The 19,468-nt window shown below is 50.3% G+C and overlaps 1 protein-coding gene across 1 annotated transcript; it reads right to left on the bottom strand.

The window, feature by feature from the left end:
- Nucleotides 1–4,429: 4,429 nt before the first annotated feature.
- Nucleotides 4,430–18,048, bottom strand: Eno1 (enolase 1). Its single transcript, XM_059255428.1, has 12 exons — nt 17,417–18,048; nt 14,835–14,928; nt 13,115–13,210; nt 11,927–11,985; nt 9,605–9,674; nt 9,335–9,468; nt 8,088–8,310; nt 7,091–7,288; nt 5,810–6,011; nt 5,425–5,533; nt 5,242–5,300; nt 4,430–4,816 (listed from the first exon to the last, which is right to left on the bottom strand). The coding sequence occupies exons 1-12, from the start codon at nt 17,828–17,830 to the stop codon at nt 4,747–4,749; spliced, it is 1,728 nt and encodes a 575-aa protein (XP_059111411.1). The 5' UTR covers nt 17,831–18,048; the 3' UTR covers nt 4,430–4,746.
- Between the last annotated feature and the right edge of the window lie 1,420 nt (nt 18,049–19,468).

Here is a 19,468-nt window from a genome sequence, read left to right as displayed (position 1 = left end):
CCCCTGTGTGTTTGTTAAAACGTGTCCCATTGCAGCCAAGATGAATACTTATTACTGAATGCAAATCACACCTTAGTACAGCCGGTTAAAGCAACTGCAGCAGAGCTGGGCGTGGTTTTCCACGCAGGCAGGCAGGGTGGTCCTCCTGAGGAAAGGTAGCGATGGGCCACCAGTTAAGAGCCCCTGCTGCTCTTCCAGAGGACTCAGGCTTGGTTCTCAGCACCGCATCAGGCGGCACACACACAACTGCCTGCAACTCCAGTTCCAGGGGGTACCAGGCCTTCTTCTGGCTTCTGAGGGCACAAAACAGGCAACTCGCGCACATACGTACATATATCAATGCAGGCACTCACATGTACACATAACTAAATAAATCTTTTTTTTTTAGAAGAAGCCTGCTGGTGGTGTCATATGCCTTTAATCCCAGAACTCAGGATGCAGAAGCAGGCAGATCTCTGAGTTCAAAGTCAGCCTGGTCTAAAAAGTGAGTTCCACGCCGGGTGGTGGTGGCGCACGCCTTTAATCCCAGCACTCGGGAGGCAGAGCCAGGTGGATCTCTGTGAGTTCGAGGCCAGCCTGGACTACCAAGTGAGTTTCAGGAAAGGCGCAAAGCTACACAGAGAAACCCTGTCTCAAAAAACCGAAAAAAAAAAAAAAATGAGTTCCAGAATAGCCAGGGCTGTTACACAGAGAAACCCTGCCTTGAAAAACCAAAAATAAACAAACAAACAAATAAATAATTTTTTTTTTAAGGAAGAAAAAAGTTAACCTTGGTGAAGAGCAGGGCTTACACCTGGAACCCCAGCCCTTGGGAGGCTGAGGCAGGAGGATTGTGGGAGTAACAAATAATAAACAAGATAGTTTGGCTAAGAGGAGCATTCTGTTGTCTGCAGGGTTGGGACAGAACACTCCACCAACATTTCTGGTATATCCATGGAGTGGACTTCAGAAAAATGCCCCAGGTTACTCAAGAATCCAGAAACTTCCGTGAAGATGGAGACTACAGATGTGCACACTGACACCAGGCTCAACATAACCATCTTTGTCCAGAAAGTGGAACAGAACTCCGCTGATGTCTGCACCCTCACTTTCAAAAATCCAGGCAGGGCTGAAAAGGAAGCTCCGCAATATGGAATTTCCATCCTCAGTGGGAGAGCCTGGCTCCAGCCCCTAGCACTGTGGGTTTTTTTCCTCCTCCCGTTGCTGCCCAGCCTCTTGCCCCCAGCACTGTGTTCTTATCTGCAGATAATCAATATGCATGACAACTAACTGCTGGTTGTCACTTAGGCATAAAGACACACACACACACACACACACACACACACACACACACACACACACACGAGTGCAGAGGGCAGTAGAGACAAATGTTCAGAAACCCAGGGTGAAGTACTGAGGCCTACCGAGCCAGTCTGCAGTTTAACAAGATCCCTAAGGTTTCTTTGATCTTCTTACATAGGATACAATATCTGATTGTTCGGCCTGTTTTATTCTGAATGGCAGCCTAAGCTGATGAGACATTGCACTTAGTATCTGTGGTAACAGGAGCACTTGGGGGTGGGGTGGGGGTGGGGATGGGGAGAGAGCTATTGCCTTTCCTTGTTTAGTTGCAAAGTCAGACTCTAGAGCCCCGCAGCTTTGCTCTGTGCCCTTATCTACTGCAATTAGGCTCTGGTGGGAAGCAGGGAAGCAGGTGTTGGGATCCTGCTGCTTGAGAGGAGGACGGATTTGGCTGCATCCACAGGCCGCGCTCAGAATGCACTGGCAAGGCACGTGGACGGCCCTTCCACACGTGTCCCAGCTCTGCGGACGCAGCTGCCATCTTCCTGTCTCAGCTGCATTCCCATGACCAGGGGGCTTTCACGGAGGCTTGGCAGCTTCAACCTTCTCCTTCAATGCTTGACATTCTTCTAGCTCTGCCCAGGCACCACCAAACCCTGGACCCATTCACTTCATGCTAGTGATTTTTAAGCATGGCTGTTTGTAACAAAGACTGATGCCTTGGACTCCAGGAGGGAAGGGAGGAGATTGGGGGATGAGGCCTGAGCAATGAATCCCTTGTGAGATCCTCATGTGGCCAAATCGGAGAACCACTGCTTTAGACAATTTTGTTCTAAGGCTAGAGGCCCAGGAATTTGTGCCACAACCAGATAGCAAATAACTTGTTTTGTGACAAAAATGGATAAAAACACAGAACAAGCAGAGAAGCTAGCAGCTGCCACTGGGGCTGTTTTTCAAGGTTTCTGTAAACTCACGTGGTCTGGAGTCCCCAGTCTTGTGATAAATGCCTCCCTAATGGCTTCATGGAAACTTGGCAGTCATGTGACCTGTCCTGAGGACAGGCCCTCATGTGTTCATGTCAGGAATGTGCTTCCTTAGTGCTGGGTAACGGCTTCCTACCGCCTGGGTGTGCACAGGGCACTGCAGGTGGTCCAGCCTGAACGGCAATGCTGCCAGCACCCACATGGTGGCTCACAACCACCAGGATTCCAGTTCCAGATGATCCAATGGCCTTTTCACACTTTTTTTTGGTTTTTCGAGACAGGGTTTCTCTGTGTAGCTTTGCGCCTTTTCCTGGAACTCACCTGGTAGCCCAAGCTGGCCTCGAACTCACAGAGATCCGCCTGACTCTGCCTCCCGAGTGCTGGGAATAAAGGCATGCGCCACCACTGCCCGGCTCCAATGTCCTTTTCTACTTCCACGGGTACCAGGCACACATGTGGTGCACATACACACACGGCAAGAAAACACTCAAAGAAATCTAAAGTGATAAATGCTCTTATCTGGCAATTAAGAAATGCCTGCAGTAAACCATGAAGGGCATAGGGTGGCTCAGTGGTTGAGTCTAGTGCTCTTACAGAGGACCAATGTTCAGTGCGTAGCCCCTATGCCAGCCAGTTCACAACCACCTGAAATGCCAGCTCCCGAGGACCTGACATCCCCTTCCACACTCCATGGGTCCCTGAACTTACGTGTGCATTATCAGTAGACAGAAACACATACAATCTAAAATCTTAAAACAAAGTTGTTTGGCATACTGTATAGATCTGAGTTCAAGGTCATCTTGGTTACAAGCCAGAGATGGTGCACCATCTGAACATAAACTAAAACCCACTGGAATGCCAACTTGCTACTTATAGTAGAAACAAGGCTTCAGACCCACCTGTGACTTCTCTTTAGAATCTTCAGACAAGGTGGTGTTACCTATAGCAGTCCTCCTGTCTCAGCCTCCCATGTGCTGAAATCACAGGTATGGGGTACAGCACCTAGCTTTGGAATCTGCTTTGAGATTGAAACCTTATAAAGCTATTTCTGGTTACGTGGGATGGTGTGAAACTATTGTTATTTGTTGAGTGTGTGGAAGGGTTTAACTGTTTGCCATGGGTCCTTGATTTCTCAAACACTGACCTATTATTGTGAAACCATGTTGCTGTGGCAGTTAAAAGCAACTTATTACTAAAGCTACCTAACTTTTGAACCCAGGCCTTGTACATGCTAGGTTAAGTTCCCCACCCATTAAGCAACTTCCACATCAGAAAGAAATCCTCAACAGTCCTGGTATGCCTAAGGGTAGGGGTAATGGGTGAGGCTACTCTTTTCTGACTGGCTGGTAAGATTCTCACCAAGAATGGTCCACAACAACTGGTCACTAAGATCACCCCCTAGAGGACTTGTTCCATAGGCTGATAGGCTGATGTCTACCTAACAGGGAGACCTGGGAACTTGTGCAGAAGAGGACCTTCAGAACTCCCATCTATGTAACCTCACACTTCTGAAAACTGCGTTTTCTGTATGTGCATGGGAACCTGAGTGTTGGCCAGATAACTGGGACAACAGTCCCTTCTCTGTTGGCAACTGGGCCACCTTGTCAGCCCACTTCTTTTAAATACCAGGATTCCTCACACCGGGTTCAGGGTCTTGCTTAAGGATTTCTGTGTAGCTTTGTGTGCCCGAGTCCTTCAATACCTTTAAAGGAGATGCTCCCTCCCTTCTCACAGCAGACAGGATCTCCCTGGGCAGCACTGGCTGGCCTCAACACACCACCTTTTAATCATGCTTGGTGCAGGAAAGATGGCTCAGTGGGTCAAGGTGCTTGCCACCCAATGACCAGAGCATGACCCCACTTCAGGGCTCCAGACTGGGGTAGAAAATAACTTCTCTGAACTCCACATGGGCTGTGGCATGTGTTTGCTGACCCCTTTGTACAGATGATGAAATGCAATCATGTTCTGTCGAGGATGGTTGGTAACCTTTCTGCTGCTGCGAGTCCTTCCAACATATCATTTGTGGGTCAGCTTTGCATTGATGCCTCCCGCCTGGCAGCTCAATTCCTCCTTGCCCCAGCTGACCTTACTTAGCACAGACGCAAAGGTCCTGCAGACTTTCCTACCCAGATGTAGCACATTACAGATGGGACTCCAGGCAGTGCTTATGGGTCACTGAGGCTTTTATTTTGCATGTAGAACTGCTGGGGCAGGGATCTTACCTGCGGCCACCCTAAAGATCACACTGGGCTTCAGACACTTAGCTTGGAAGTGAGGTGACAGAAACAATGATTCAGACCAATCACATGATTACAAGGCTGGGGTTTCCAGCAGGCTCAAGGTGGTCAGGTGTGGCTGTCTAAGGACGCCTAAGGAAGCAGTGGCATGGGAGGGACAAGCACTGGGCCAGCTTTGAGCCGCCTCGTTGACATCAGGGACAGGGTCGAAGCAGCTGGTGGCTCCAGGGATCTCCACACACACTTTATTTGGCCAGGGGGTTCCTGAAGCACCTGCCGGCAAACTTGGCCTTGGAGCCCAGCTCTTCCTCGATTCTTGGAAACAAAGAGGGGAAGAAAAAAAAAAGAGCAAAGTCAGCTCCCAGTGCAGAGGGTGTGGTGGCCCACGGCTGTTAACTCTAGTGCATGGAAAGTGGAGGCAGGGGGACTGCCATGGGTTTGAGCCAACCTGAGCTACATAGTGAGATAATGGCTACACCTGGGAGGATGACACAGCCTGCAGTCACTCAGCTTTCCTGACAACTAATATCAGAGACAGCCCTCTCATCTCCTAATATACTAGACCCTCAATAGTGGCCTGTTCTGCCTTGCACCAGAAGATGGCAGCACCTCACAGGGCAGACACCTGCTTCTAAGGCACACTACCAACCATAGGGTCTGTCTCAACTGTTGTTCAGGATGGGATTCCAACAGCAAATGCCCACCCACTTCCCCCTGCTGTCACCAGAAAGGATCTTTACCTAAGGATCTGATTGTACTTGGCCAGGCGCTCAGATCGGCATGGGGCACCAGTCTTGATCTGGAGGGACAACGCAAAAACCATCATTACAGAAGCAACGGAGAGCATGAATGAAAGTCGAGCCCTTCGCTCTCACAGCTCAAGAGCACCCCTAACTAACTGCACTCAGGCAGGCAGCTCTTACCTGCCCAGTGCAGAGTCCCACCACCAGGTCAGCGATGAAAGTATCCTCAGTCTCCCCAGAGCGATGGGACACCATGACGCCCCAACCATTGGACTGGGCCAGCTTACACCTGAAGAAAGAGCACAAGTAGATTATGTGACGTACTCTGCCTCATCTTGTGTTGTTGACCAGTCTCCATGCCTGAGCTACAGCCTCAGTGCCTGGCCCTCCTGTGTCCTCATCCTCAGGCTCACACCCTGGCAGCAAGCTCCCCAGGCCTCTGCTAAGCCACAGGGAGTGAAGATCAGGCAACTAGTGCTGATTGCCACATCCCTCTGGCTGCCCCCATCTACTTGATGTGTCACCTGAAATCACCAGTCCCAGAAGCACCCCGAGGGCTACTCACGCCTGCAGAGACTCGGTCACAGAGCCAATCTGGTTCACTTTGAGCAGGAGGCAGTTGCAGGACTTCTCACTCACAGCCTTGGCAATCCTCTTAGGGTTGGTTACTGTGAGATCATCCCCAACCACCTGGATGCCTGAACTGGCTGTGAACTTCTTCCAGGCCTCCCAGTCATCCTGGTCGAAGGGGTCTTCGATGGACACCACTAAACAAAAGGGAGGAGTCATCGGTGCGGGCCCTGGCCTCCGGGGAACCATTTCCCCTTTCCTTTCTCTGTCTCTTTTTGAAGGGGAAATTATTGTGCAGTTCTGCTTGGCCTAGAACTTGTGGTCCTCCTGCCTCAGACTCCTGTGTGCTAGGATTACAGGTATGCACCATCATAGCAGGATCTGCAGTTTCTCCTTAAAGGGAAGTATTTACATGCCTAGGCAGTTGACGTGCACAAACCTGAACATTCAGATGCATGACGGGCTGGGACTAGAGTGGTACAGATGAGACCCTGGGCTTTATCCCAGCACCCCAGCTTGTCACTCTGCAGCCCACAATAGCCTTGAACGTCATGCCTCAGACTCCTGCTTGGATGTCTTAATTCTGCGTTGAGCCAAGCTCTTTGTGTAGCCCAAGGTAGCCTTGAACTTGTAATTTTCCTGCTTCAGCCTCTGAATGATGACATAATGGACGGACTACTTGCTATGTGGACCTCAAACCCAGAGATCTGCCTACCTCAGGTTACAGAGATTAAGGTAAGGGTGTATACTACAGCATCTGGCCTAAAAAAAAAAAAAAAACAAAAAACAAAAAAAAAAAAAAAACAAAGAAACAAAAACCTGAAGTGTGAACCTGTCATCTCGGTACTAGGGAGGCTCATGCAGGATGACCCAAGTTAAATTAAGGTCGGCACAAGCTGGCACTAATTAAGACTGTCTCCACAGAGGAGGTGGGGATGGGGTGGAGAGATGCCTCAGCAGCTGAGAGCACTGTCTGCTCTTCCAGAGGATGGGGTTCCAATTCCAGGTACCCAATGGCAGGTTACAACTTAACTCCAGTTCCAGGGAACTCAACACCCATGGGAAAACATCAATGTGCATAAAATAAAGAAGGGGACAGGAGTGGCATGAAGAGCATGTCGGGGTCTTGGCTTAATGAACCCTGACCAAATCGGGCCCATCTCCACAGCAGGAAATGGTGTGAAGTTTCTTGGCCCAGACCCCTGACTATTGATTGAGCCACAGACTCCAGCTGGCAGAGGGAAAGAAAAGGGGACAGCGACCTCGGAGCACTCACCTGGATAGCCCTGGATGAAGGACTTATACAGGTCAGCCAGCTGGTCGGGCGTGATGTACCTGCTGGCATCATCAGGAGATTTGAAGTCCAGGTCATACTTGCCAGACCGGAAGAACTCAGAGGCAGCCACGTCCATGCCGATGACAACCTGGTCGGTGTAGCCGGCCTTCCCAATTGCGTTCTTCAGCAGCTCCAGGGCTGGGAAGAGATGAGGCAAAGGTGTGAACAGCGACAAGTGGGGACTGTCACAGAGCAGAAGGTACCCTGTCCTTGCCGTGCATTTGGGGTTGTCAGGCACTCATGGCTCAAAAGGCCATAAGTGGCAAACTCACACAGTCCTTCTCATGGTCAAAGGTCCCATATTTAGTGTCGTGGCAGCTGCGTTGGCCAAGACAGCTGAGATCAGGTGTCCTAAGAACTGGCTTCAAACAGAACAGAGGCTGGGATCCAAAGGGAAACCTCAGGGAGGGTCATCTCAAGTCAAGGCTGCCAAGAGCTGAGACACATGGCTCCTGCCCCCTGCCAATGACCCTACCAGCTAGAAGGTGAATTCACAATAAAGCCCATTTAAAACAGGACAAAGAGGTCACATAGGGCCAGGGAGAGGGCTGGTAAATGTGCTTGTCACCAGGCCCAACAAGCAAAGCCCAACACCTCAGGCCAAGGCGGAAGAAATATGTGTATGTGCACACATCACAAAATTAAAGCAGAATCATATAAATTAATTTGCTGGCTAGACAGATGGCTCAGTGGTTAAGAGCACTGGCTACTCTTCCAGAGAACCCAGGTTCGATTCCCAGCACCCACATGGCAGCTTACTAACGTCTAGAACCCCAGCTCTAGGGGATCTAGGACCCATCTCAAGCCACCCCAGTAAAATGGCAGAAACAAACATAAAACCCAAAGCTCTTGCTTTCCTCAAAGCCTGTCACCAGTCTTGATCCTGTCCCCAAAGTGGCAGGTATGAGGGGACAGTCCTATAAAGCTCAGTGCTCACCTTCTTTGTTCTCCAGGATGTTGGGTGCGAACCCGCCCTCATCACCCACATTGGTGGCATCCTTCCCGTATTTCTCCTTGATGACATTCTTCAGGTTGTGATAAACCTCTGCCCCAATGCGCATGGCTTCCCGGAAACTGGACGCCCCCACGGGGAGGATCATGAACTCCTGCATGGCCAGCTTGTTGCCAGCATGAGAACCGCCGTTGATCACATTGAAAGCCTGGAAGAAGCAGAGGCGAGCTAAGCCACCAGCCACGGGAAGCCGTAGGATATGAAGCCTAACCAACTACCTACTATCTGGTCCACATGAGCCTGGCCTAGTGCGTGTCAAGACTTTCCTGAAAATTAGCTTTTTTTGTTGTTGTTTTTCGAGACAGGGTTTCTTTGTGCCTTTCCTGGAACTCACTTTGTAGACCAGGCTGGCCTTGAACTCAGAGATCCGCCTGGCTCTGCCTCCCAAGTGCTGAGATTAAAGGCGTGTGCCACCACCGCCCGGCCGAAAATTAGCTTTCTTATGCACTGTGCTGAGAGTCATAAACATAAGAGACACTGGGTCCCCAAGATATGACAGTCAAAATTGCAATGGTTAGTATTGTTAATCCAACACAATTTAGAACCACATGGAATGGTTCCTACCGAGGGACTATCTAGATCATCTATTGGCATTTCTGTGGGGATACTGTCTTGATGAGGTTAACTAGTGGGTGTAAGCAGTCCACTGTGGGCAGCACCATTCCCTGGGCCTGGGTCCTGAACTACATAAGACACTAGCTGAGCTGACATACTTGGTATGTCTGCACTCACCTCCTCCCAACAGGTTTCACTACGTAGCCCTGGATCTCCTGAAGTCCACTGTGTAGACCAGGCTGGCCTCAAACTCAGAGACCCACCTGCCCCTGCCTCCTGAGTACTAGGATCAAAGGGGTGTGCCACCACTGCCAGCTTAATTGCCCTCTGAATTCTGGAATTCAGCAGTGATTTACTCCACAGATTGAGCCTGGTGTTTTTTCTGTCAGAACAGTCCTGAGACTGAAGTGTGCAGCACCTACTGCCCAGCTTCACTTCTGACTGTGAACGTGCTGTGCCCTGCTGCAGCCATGTCCCTGCCAGGATGGGCTGTACTCAGAATCAGGAGCTAAAACAAACGTCTCTTCCCTAAACTTGCTTTCTCTTTGGAGTGTCGTACTGCAGCAGGCACCAAATGGAACAGGACAACCTCTAGCAAGTTTCAACAAGTCACTCACTGGAACCGGCAGGATGACTTCAGGGTTGCCAGCCAAGTCAGCGATGTGACGGTAAAGGGGTACTCCCTTTTCTGCGGCACCAGCTTTACAGACAGCCAGGGACACTCCCAGGATGGCGTTTGCACCAAATTTGGCTAGAATGAAACGAACATGGTGAATGGAGGCCATTTCTTAGCAGCCTTTCTCCCCGTGGCCTGCTACACACAGAAGGCCCTCTAGAGAACCCAGGCCTCTCCTGAACCAAGGCCTACCCTGGGTTGCACAACTCACATTTATTTTCAGTGCCATCCATCTCAATCATCAGTTTGTCGATCTTCTCTTGTTCCACAACACTCAGTTTCTATAGGGGAGACAGGAAGATGAGCGCTAAAGCATCACTTGACCTCCACTCTCACACCAAGCAGCACCTTCAGAAGGGTGGGAGTCCCGGGCAAGCCTGTGCACTAAGTCTGTTTGCAGGCCTAGGGGCTCAGCAGATTCCGTATGCTTAAAACACTGGCTCAGTCCCAGCTCCAAAGAGGATAGAGCAAGAGGAAACAAAACCACATTTTACTTGTTCTAATCAACAGCTTCAGGCATTTCCCTGGATCTACAATAGACTACAGTCTACCTAGGGAGTCAAGGTCACATACACAAGGCAGATGTGTGTGGCATGTGCTGTATGAAATGTTATTACAGTTCGACAGAAACTAAGCAATAAAGCTTATTGTTCAGTCAAACAAGCAGGGCCCTGCAGAAGCTACCTCTAAGGCTTCCTTTTTGACCAAGATGACAGACAGATTTCCATTGCCTGTTGAGGGGAATGTATGAGCCAGGACGTGGCATTAATCCTAGCACTTGGGAGGCAGAGCCAAGTGGATCTCTTTGGAGTTCGAGGCCAGCCTGGTCTACAGAGCAAGATCCAGGACAGGCGCAAAGCTACAGAGAAACCCTGTCTTGAAAGAACAACAAAAAAATGTGGTTGATAAAATGGGTATTTTGGCAAGTCAGAGATGGCTCAGATGTTAGGATTACTTGCTCAATTTCCAGAATACACATTGGCGGCTCAGCATTGTCTACAACCAGTTCCAGAGGATCTGAAGCTAATTTCTGGCTTCCCCATGCACCAGGCATGCATGTATTACATAATATACATGCAAGTGCAATTCATGTACATAATAGCATCCTTCTCTAATTTTCTATACAATATTGTTCATACAGGAACTATGTAAGAGAAAGAATCACAACCCTGTGGTGCCGTGTGGAATGTTCTGCCATCTGGCTGCTTTGACAAGACATTGCTGAAGAAGAAAGCGCTTGCCCAAGCAGAAAGCTCCCAGAGGCCAAACCACCAGAACTAAGCTCAAGTGTGTGTCCCCAAGAGTAAAAGTGTGAGGGGGAGGCCTGGGGACGAAGGGACAAAGATTAAGGCGTAGAAGGACGTGCCCAGGAGACTGGAGCAGAGGGCACAGGCGGTTGTAACAAGCAACTGTCTGGGGACCAGACAAGCAGAACTAATTACAGCTTTACAAAGGCTTGCTGGGGACAAATGACGATGGAGGGACTAGATGTTAGCAAAACAGGAAGGAGGAAGTATGGCCAACTGTCCCTGAGAAGGGACTTGGAAAAGACCACAGCAGGATTCTGGGTAAGGCTGGGGGCCATTGGACCCTTCGGACCCATTTCACCCATGGCAGATTTGCAGTCCTGACCCCTGCTTGAAACACCAGGTTAAACTAAGATGAAAAAAAAAAAAAAATCACTTGTATGTCTGAATGTGTGCTGTGTATGAGGGTGACTACAGAGTCCAGAGAGGGCTTTGGAGCGCCTGAGGCAGGAGTCACAGGTCCTTGCTCCCGCCGCCGCCGCCCCCACATGAATTTTTTTTTAAAGCAGGGAAAGGGTTGAACTCAGGGCTCTGCACATGTTATGCAGACATTAGACACTAGAGGGTGGGGGGGTGGAGTCCTGCCTGTCCCCCAAGCACCCAGGCTGTAGACGCAAGCTGCCACAACCAGTTCTGTGGCGCTCGGGATTGAAGCTCAGGCTTTTTGTTTTGTTTTCTTTTTTCCAGACAGGGTTTCTGTGTTGTTTTGGAGCCTATCCTGGAACTCACTCTGTAGGCCAGGCTGGCCTCGAACTCAAGAGATCCGCCTGGCTCTGCCTCCTGAGTGCTGGGATTAAACTGCCACCACCAGTGAAGCTCAGGCTTCTTGCATCTGTGTACATTATCACCTGAGCCCTATTCCAAGTCCCGGTCACTACCCAAGCCAACCCAATAGAGCAATAAATCCAAAGTCTGTGTCTACCATGGACAACGTCCCACAAAGCTGCTGTTAAAACCTGGACTATGACCTCCCAAAGGTCAAGACAGCACAGGGAACAATGCCAGGTATTCCCACCCCCACCCCGCCACGCCCCATCCAGTTTCCGGTGACGTCAGAAGCAACATCGACACACAGGCAGCAGGCAGGTTAGACTTGTGCGTGAGAGGGAATCCTCTGAACTTTTAAAGCTCTCAGAAAAAGCTACCCTGTGATCAAGAAAAGCCCTGGGCCTGGGATTTGCTCTGGTGACACGGACACCCAGCGGTCACCAGGAGGTGGGGCCTACCTTGCTAACCAGAGCAGGTGCGATAGTTTTATTGATGTGCTCAACAGCCTTTGAGACACCTAGAAGGAACAATTATGAAATTACTGATAGCACGGCCGGAGCACCGGAGGTGTGGGCCCAGAAGCCCACCAAAGACCCTCCACAGGACGTCAAACCCCACCCCCACAAAGAGGCTTTCTGGCCCAGTCTGAGTGCTCTTCCTTAGGACCCCAGGGGGTTAGAGCCACACCAATCAGGCCAGAATGATCCGAGGGACGTTAGTTCAAGACCATGCACCGGAAGACCAGCTGCACACCTAGGAGGCCGGCTGGGCGGGCGTGTTACCTGCGTGCACAAGGCTGGTGCCAGGAACTCATTAACATACTTAACAGGTCTCGAGACGCCTGCCCAGTAGAGGTGAATAGAGAAGGAAGAAGAAACTCAGGAGAACACAGGCTTCAGAGGAAACAAAGTGAGGGAAGAGGAAGCAGGAGAGCTTCAGACGTCAGGCTTCTCCTAAAGGCTGGCTCGTTAGGGGCGGGACCAGGCTGTCCAGCTCTAGAGAGGCCTGTCAAGTGAGGGGCTGTGGGTTTTATTTGAGGAGACAAGCTCTCACAATGTCCAGTGAACACAATCTTCCCTCTCTTGCAGAGCCCTGTTCTCGGCTGCTGCCTCCACATCACTACTGTGCCAACATTGGTCACAGTAACACTTTATGGTCCTCAGTTTCTTTGGAAAGACCCCCATACACCTTGCAGGGCTAATATTGCACCAGGGAAGAAGAAGGCGGGGTCTAATTCTGGGGCCTCTGCTGTATCTTGGGCAAGCAGACTCCATTCACACACCAAGACTCTAGGTCAGTCTGCACACAGCCAGGATGCGGCTGGTATGCCCAGGCTGTGCCTGTCTGCTGGGCAACAGAAAAGCAGACTGGAGAATTGTCTGCATGCCTCCACTGATGGCAAGCACTTCTCCCATTGAAAATGGGAGTGGTTTCCAAATTTCAGATCCTTCAGAGAGGAAGAGGTATGCCCATAAAACTAACGAGTCTCCTGGTGTTTCATGCCGTTTCCAGGCTTGGGAATGTAGGCATCAGCAAGCTACCTGCCAGCTTTCCATGTGATAACAGTGCTCAGCAACATGAGTGAAACCCGGAAAAGGGCAAGAGGGGCTGGTGTGTGGACGCTGGGTGTGAGTTCCTAGCCTTACCCTTCCCCATGTAGCGAGTCTTATCATTGTCACGGAGTTCTAGGGCCTCATAGATGCCTGTGGAGGCACCACTGGGCACGGCAGCTCGGAAGAGACCTGCAAAACAGGTGGGAAATAGCAATTAAGAATACAGAACACACCTGTAATCCCAATCTACAGGAGGGCCAGGCAGCAGATCTCTGTGTGTTTGACGCCAATTCTGACTAAAGTAAGACTTATCTGAAAAAGCAAGAGATCAAAACTACCAAACAAACTGACCAACAGTTCAGACCCCGACCCCAGTCCCCAGTCGGTGCATCTAGCCTCACTGTGGCTTCCTCTCAGTCAGAGATCCTTGCAGAGCACTCTTTCCATTGAGTCTAGTACAGATCCAAATAGATGGTCAGGTGTCTGCAAGTGCTTGAAGGACTGCAAGGTAGTCTGTTTGCAAGCCACCCCAGCTTCCTGTACATCCATAGGGCTCTGACCTAGGTGAGGCAAGGGTCAGTTCTCCCTCCAGCACAGACTGAATATTTGCCTAGGCCAGAGTTCAACTCTCAGTAGCATTTAGACAAAAGATAAAATTCCTAGACAAAAGATAAAATTCCGGGCTGGAGAGATGTCTCAGTGGTTAAGAGCACTGACTGCTCTTCCAGAGGTCCTGAGTTCAATTCCCAGCAACCACATAGTGGCTCACAACCATCTCCAGTGGGATCTGATGCCCTCTCCCAGCTTCTAGTTTCTTGATTTTGTTAAAGTCAATTTTCAAGCGGAGAGGTGCGCCAGCTGATGGTGCCAGTCCTCGGTATTTGATACCTGATGGAACCTAGCATCCTTGGTATTCCCCATGAAACACATAGCCAGGATACAGCTGAGAGCCTTCCCTGCAGCAGGGCCAAAGCTGCACATAAGCCGGCCCTTGCTGAAGATTTGAGGATCCTTCCTTTGCGGAGGGCTGGGAGGCTGGGCAGGAAGGGCTGGGCTCTGGTGGAGACTTGTGACTCAGACAGTGACTCAGCCTGACTGGCAGGTCGCGGTGTGCTCTGCACGACTGTGAAACATGTCTGCCTCTGGTCCCTTTCCACGACAACCACTACATTATCTCTGAAGACTAAACTGGAAGCAGCACAGGACTCCTTTTGAATAGGAGACAGGTTCCTGCTATGTAGCCCAGGCTGGGCCTCAAAACTGGCAGTCCTCCAAGTGCTGAGATTAAAGGCATTAGCTGCCACACCCAGCCAATTCCTTAGAGTAAAGCTTTTTTTTTTTCCCCCAAAGCTGTGATTTGAACTTAGGAGCTCCCAAACATTTGGCAAGTTCGCTGCCGCCTATATTTCTAGTCCATTGAGAGAAGTTCTAAAAATAGCTTCTGGACTGTCTCAAAGCCCCACCAGGGACTTGCCACCACATCTGTCCCTCATCTCTTTCCTCATCCTGTCGGGGGAATGGCCTATTGCCCCCTTTGCCACAAAACCAAAGGATGGTCCTCTTTTAGGAAAGGGCTCACTTTCCCTCTCTGCCCTAATGATCCACTCAAGCCGCATCCATCCTGGTTAAACAGCAGGTGCAGTTGGGCATGGTGGCACAGGCCATGGTGGCACAGGCCTGTACTCTCAGTAGAGGGACGCCTGGGACAGGAGGGATTTGAGGAGATAGGACAGCCCCTTGAGATATGGCTCAGGGGTGGTCAGGGGTAACAATGGTACGTGGTAAAGAAACCATGGAAAAAGTGGGTACATACCTTTTGAGGTGCAGAGGTCAACCTCAACAGTGGGGTTCCCACGGGAGTCAAAGATCTCTCGGGCATGGATCTTGAGAATAGACATGGTTTGTTTCTGGAGGGGAAAAACAATTCATACTTTTCATAAACTATAACACAGAATGTTAATTCATTCAAGAGATCACTTCTGAGGGATCCTGGACTGAACGGGCTAAGTGTTACATATAAGAAGCCTGCTTATCAAAGGGGGGTTTTGGGAGGCTAGGAGTGTGGCCTGCTGAAAGGCAGTGAAAACCAGTCCTTAAAAATCAGACCAAGGACTGCCGCTTCAAGCCACGTGGTACAATGTCCGAATCACTCCTGCAAATTGTTCTCTGAACCAAAGTGCGCTTTGGTACATCCCAAATAAGTAAAAATTTTTGTTTAAAAAAAAAAGGAAGGCTGGAGGCGAAGGGCCTGGCTTAGTGCTCCTGGGGCATGCTCAAAACCCTGCCTGGGCTACATCCCCCAGAGATGGGGGTGATTCAATTGCAAATGTGTCCTTAGCAAGATCAGGAAAAGCCCTAGGTTGGATTCCTCAGCACTACGGGGGGGGGGGGGGGGGGGGCAGGAGGGGGAAAGAATAAAAGCTGGAGATTGTACTCCAGCTGTACACCCAAGGCTTGAGAAGGAACTGGGAAAAAACAATGAAGGAAAGTCACAAAGGTCACAGGCTAAACTATATAAAATTAGGCCAAAAAAACAAAAAACCCTGCAGACTGGAGGGGAATCTGGCATTGTAAACTAGTGCAATTGTGAGTGAACAAAGCCTAACTCAGTTTGTACCCCCATGGTAACAGCAGCCTATTTATTTGATAGAATTTGATAACCAATAAGAAATTGCATTTGTGAGACAGGAAGTCCTAATTCCTTGGTCTGTGATCATCAGTACCGACTGGTCTGGTGGCACATGTCTGCTAGCTTGGTTAGCACGTGGGTGGTCAACTCCTTCCGCCATATTTCGGCAATGGCGATGTCCTCTGATTCGTATTTCTTTCAAAAGGGCATTTTCTTATTAAAACAAAAAGTGTCCAAGAACACTAAAGAGGTTTAATTAGTAATCACCCTGAGAAGAGGGTTAGTGGACAAGTCTTCAAAGCAAGCCCCCTTGCTTACTTTTTCCCTAGTAGGGTTTCCAAGAAGGAAATTTATCTAAGAGCTTCTGGAACTAAACTGGATGAGACGTGAGGCCAAACGAGCGTTCAGAAGCCATTGTCTAACTGACTTCCCCACATCCTCTCTGGCAAGGGCCGAAGTGGCAAAGGCATCTTTTTGTTTCAACTGAGAAGCCACTTCTGTGGCTTTGTCTTGTGAGACAAAGGACCTTTATGCACTAATCAAGAAAAAAGTATCTACTTTTTACCCTGTTACAAAGTCTCCATTTCAAAACATCAAAGATTTACTGTTTATGCTTCAAACACATTTTTTTATACCAGGCTGGGTTTAAATACCATTCTCTTCTTTGTCTTTCCTCCCCACACCCCACATTCTATGTATGCCAGGTTTATCCGAACTCATAGTGATCCTCCTGCCGCAGCCTCCCTACTGCTGCGTTTACATGTGTACATCACCATACTTGGCTCGAAGACATTTTAGTTTTCTTTTCATTTACTTGAGGCGGGAGTGGGGGTGGGGGCGCCCACGTGCCACCGAGCACTGTAGAAGTCGTCCTACTAACTTGTAGGAGTTGATTCTCTCCTCCCAACATGCGTATCTCACTCGGATCGTCAAACTGGGCAGCAAGCGTCTTTTCCCAGGCTAAAATCTGACCCGCTACCCGCTAGGTCTCTTAACTGGATTGTACGCCAGACCAGGGGCAGAAAAGTGGACCTAGAGGTCAGGGTATCAGTCTACGCCGGCTCTGGCCGCCCCCAAAAACCAAAGGACCACGCTGCTTAGGCCAGAACGAACAGGAAGTCTTCTTAAATACATCTTAAGGTCAGTTCATGGCCATCCAGGAAGCCCGCAGGTCTTGCCTAACTGGGGCGAGGTCTCCTAAGGGCTTACTAATTATCCAATGGAACTGCTGCAGGTCCCTCTAGAATAAGCACGTAACCGGTCCGGAGTATACCGGAACAGAGATGAGCTGGACCACTCCCGCCCAGTGACGCTAGATTGCGGTCCAAGAGCCACAGCCCAAGCAGAATATGCCGGGAGGTTGGGCGTGGGGGCTCTGCCTCTCAGGCATCCTTGTTTTAGGCCCTTCTATTTCGAGAATGGTTTTCATGAGTATCAGGAGGTCAAGCCACTCTCTTCCTCAAAAGCCTTCCACTTAGCTACAGAAAGAATAACACTTTTCTACTCCCCAGGGCGACGGTTGCCCATGTTTTGCATTTGCTGTTGTCGGCTTGGGAGCCCAGTTAAATTGCAAGCCTGTAGCTGTGTATTAACAGGTGGATTTGCACCACCCCCCATCCCCCTTCCAAGAGCCCGCGCCCTTCCACGAGGCTGACCGAGTGCTCCCTGGGTCCCCGGCCCGCGCCCAGGGTAGGGGGTGCCCATGCCCACCGGATTCTCAAACAGAGCTCCTGAGCGAACCGTCTCAAGCGGCACCCGAACCCTACCTTGCAGCCGGGTTGCTGTGCAGGAAACGAACAGATGTTTCTGCAAACACCCTGGAGAGCGTTTAGGAGAGACGTGCGCGCGACCCTGCTCCCGAGCTGCTCTAAGCGCCTCCCACTTCGACAGCGTCCGCTGTTCGGGAACCCCCGCCCACTTCTCGCCTTTGGGGCCCGCCCTTCGTGCTCCTTGTGTTGGCATTGGCTCCGCGTGCTATCACTCCAGAAGAAGAGCGTGACTGAGGTGTCCGCTTGGCCCGCACAGCCTGGGGGCGGTGGCCCGGAGGCGGGGTCATTCGGTGCTGGCTGGGCCTGTGGCATCGTTGGGTGGCTGGGAGGGCTTCTCGCTGGGAGCCGGGGGCTTAGCTGGGGGTTTACCGGGGCCGGATGAGGGGCGGGGCGCCGCGTCACGGCCGGCATGCGGCCTCAGGCCCGCCGCACGTATTACTTGTTCCACACGCTTTCGGTGTGGTGCCGGCGGCAGCGCGCACGGCCAGCCCACGACCTTGTTGACCCTCCCGGCCCGGCCGTGCCGTGGGCCTTGCCCCGCCCCACCCCGCAGTGCGGGAGACCTCCGCAGAGTGGAAACGTTAAGCCCCAGCGTGGAAGCCTCACTCGCGTGGAACAGAGTGGGGATGGGGGGGGGGGGAGAGAGGATAGGACACTGCGCCTGCGCACTGCGTGCTCCTTCCCCTCCCCTCCCCCCGCGAATCCACTCTCGTGCCATGCGCCAAGGTGACCCTGTCCTTTTGTCCTTTCTGTGAAGAGTCTCAGACAGGAAGCCAAAGGAAAGCAAACTTTCCCATAATATTTTATTTACCCTAATCATTTTATTATTGGGTGCAGGGTATCCAAACTAGGATCCCGCTCGTACTAAATAAAAGCAGTACCCTTGTGCTACACCGCCCAGCTACTCCACCCTACTCTTTAGAACTCTCATGTCGCCGGTGCTCCCCCTCGGTGTGAATTAATCCTTTTTCCCTGTTAACGTACCTTTTTTGAAAGATTTAATAGCTCTTTCTCCTCTCTACGTGTGGACTATATCGAACTTACCCGAATTTTTTTTGAGACCTATACTCGTGTTTAGAGTTTGGGGTTTTATGTAGGTCTGACCTCTAGACTAGTACTATATTCCGCAGTGATGTGGCAAGTGACCGGAAGGAGTAGGTGGAGTCATTTTACTTTTCCATCCAGAAAGTAAACCTGTTGTTTAATTACAGCTCTGGAGAAGCAGAGACTGGCAGATTTCTTAGCTCAAGGTCAGCTTGGTCTACATGAGTTCTAAGCCAGAGAAGGTAAAACGATGAGACTCTTGTCTCAACGAAAAAAAGAGAGAAAAATACTGATAGCTATTAAAAGCCAACTGTCCTAGAGCCAGCGAGATGGCTCTGGTGGAAGGAGAGAACCGAGTCCTGCAAATTGTCCTCTGACCTCCATCTCCCACCCCAAAATGTAACACTAATAAAAAAGGGAAAAAAATCAGATTGAGGCAAGCTTGGGCTACCGAGAAGACCATCTTGTCTCAAACACTACCTAAATCAGCTTGCAACTCCTGAAATGCGGACACTTCTCCACGGTAGGGCTGAAGGCAGCACCTCTCCTCCTGTTTTCTGTTTCTCCTGGAAGTTAATGTCATTTGTTTCTATATCTTCCGTATTGTCTTTCACAAAGAGATTGAAATACGTTGTTGACTTTGGTTATTATATCTTCTAATCAGCTACAGGACGCTGCATTTGTCTTTTAACCGCTAGCATTTTGCTCCAGGCAGATCCTGACCTAGGTTTCCAAAGGGTGGAAGGACTCAGGCTTACTGAGTCCAAGGTGTTAAGTTTCCATTGATGAAGAAGCAAGATCTTTGGGATTAAATTCAACAAAGAAGCAACAAGGGAATTGTAAAATGATTCATTAACGAATGTTAGGAATTTCACAAGCAGTTTGTGATTTCACCAATAATACGCTGACTGTGCTGGCTGCATAAATGGAATATCCCCTGTCCCATGACTCAGCAGCTAAACCAACACACTTCCCTCTCCCAAGCCTTGTAAGAAGAGGGACACT

This window comes from Peromyscus eremicus, chromosome 2 (genome assembly GCF_949786415.1).
Source record: "Peromyscus eremicus chromosome 2, PerEre_H2_v1, whole genome shotgun sequence".
NCBI lineage: Eukaryota > Metazoa > Chordata > Mammalia > Rodentia > Cricetidae > Peromyscus > Peromyscus eremicus.
This window is presented reverse-complemented; position numbering and strand designations above follow the sequence as displayed.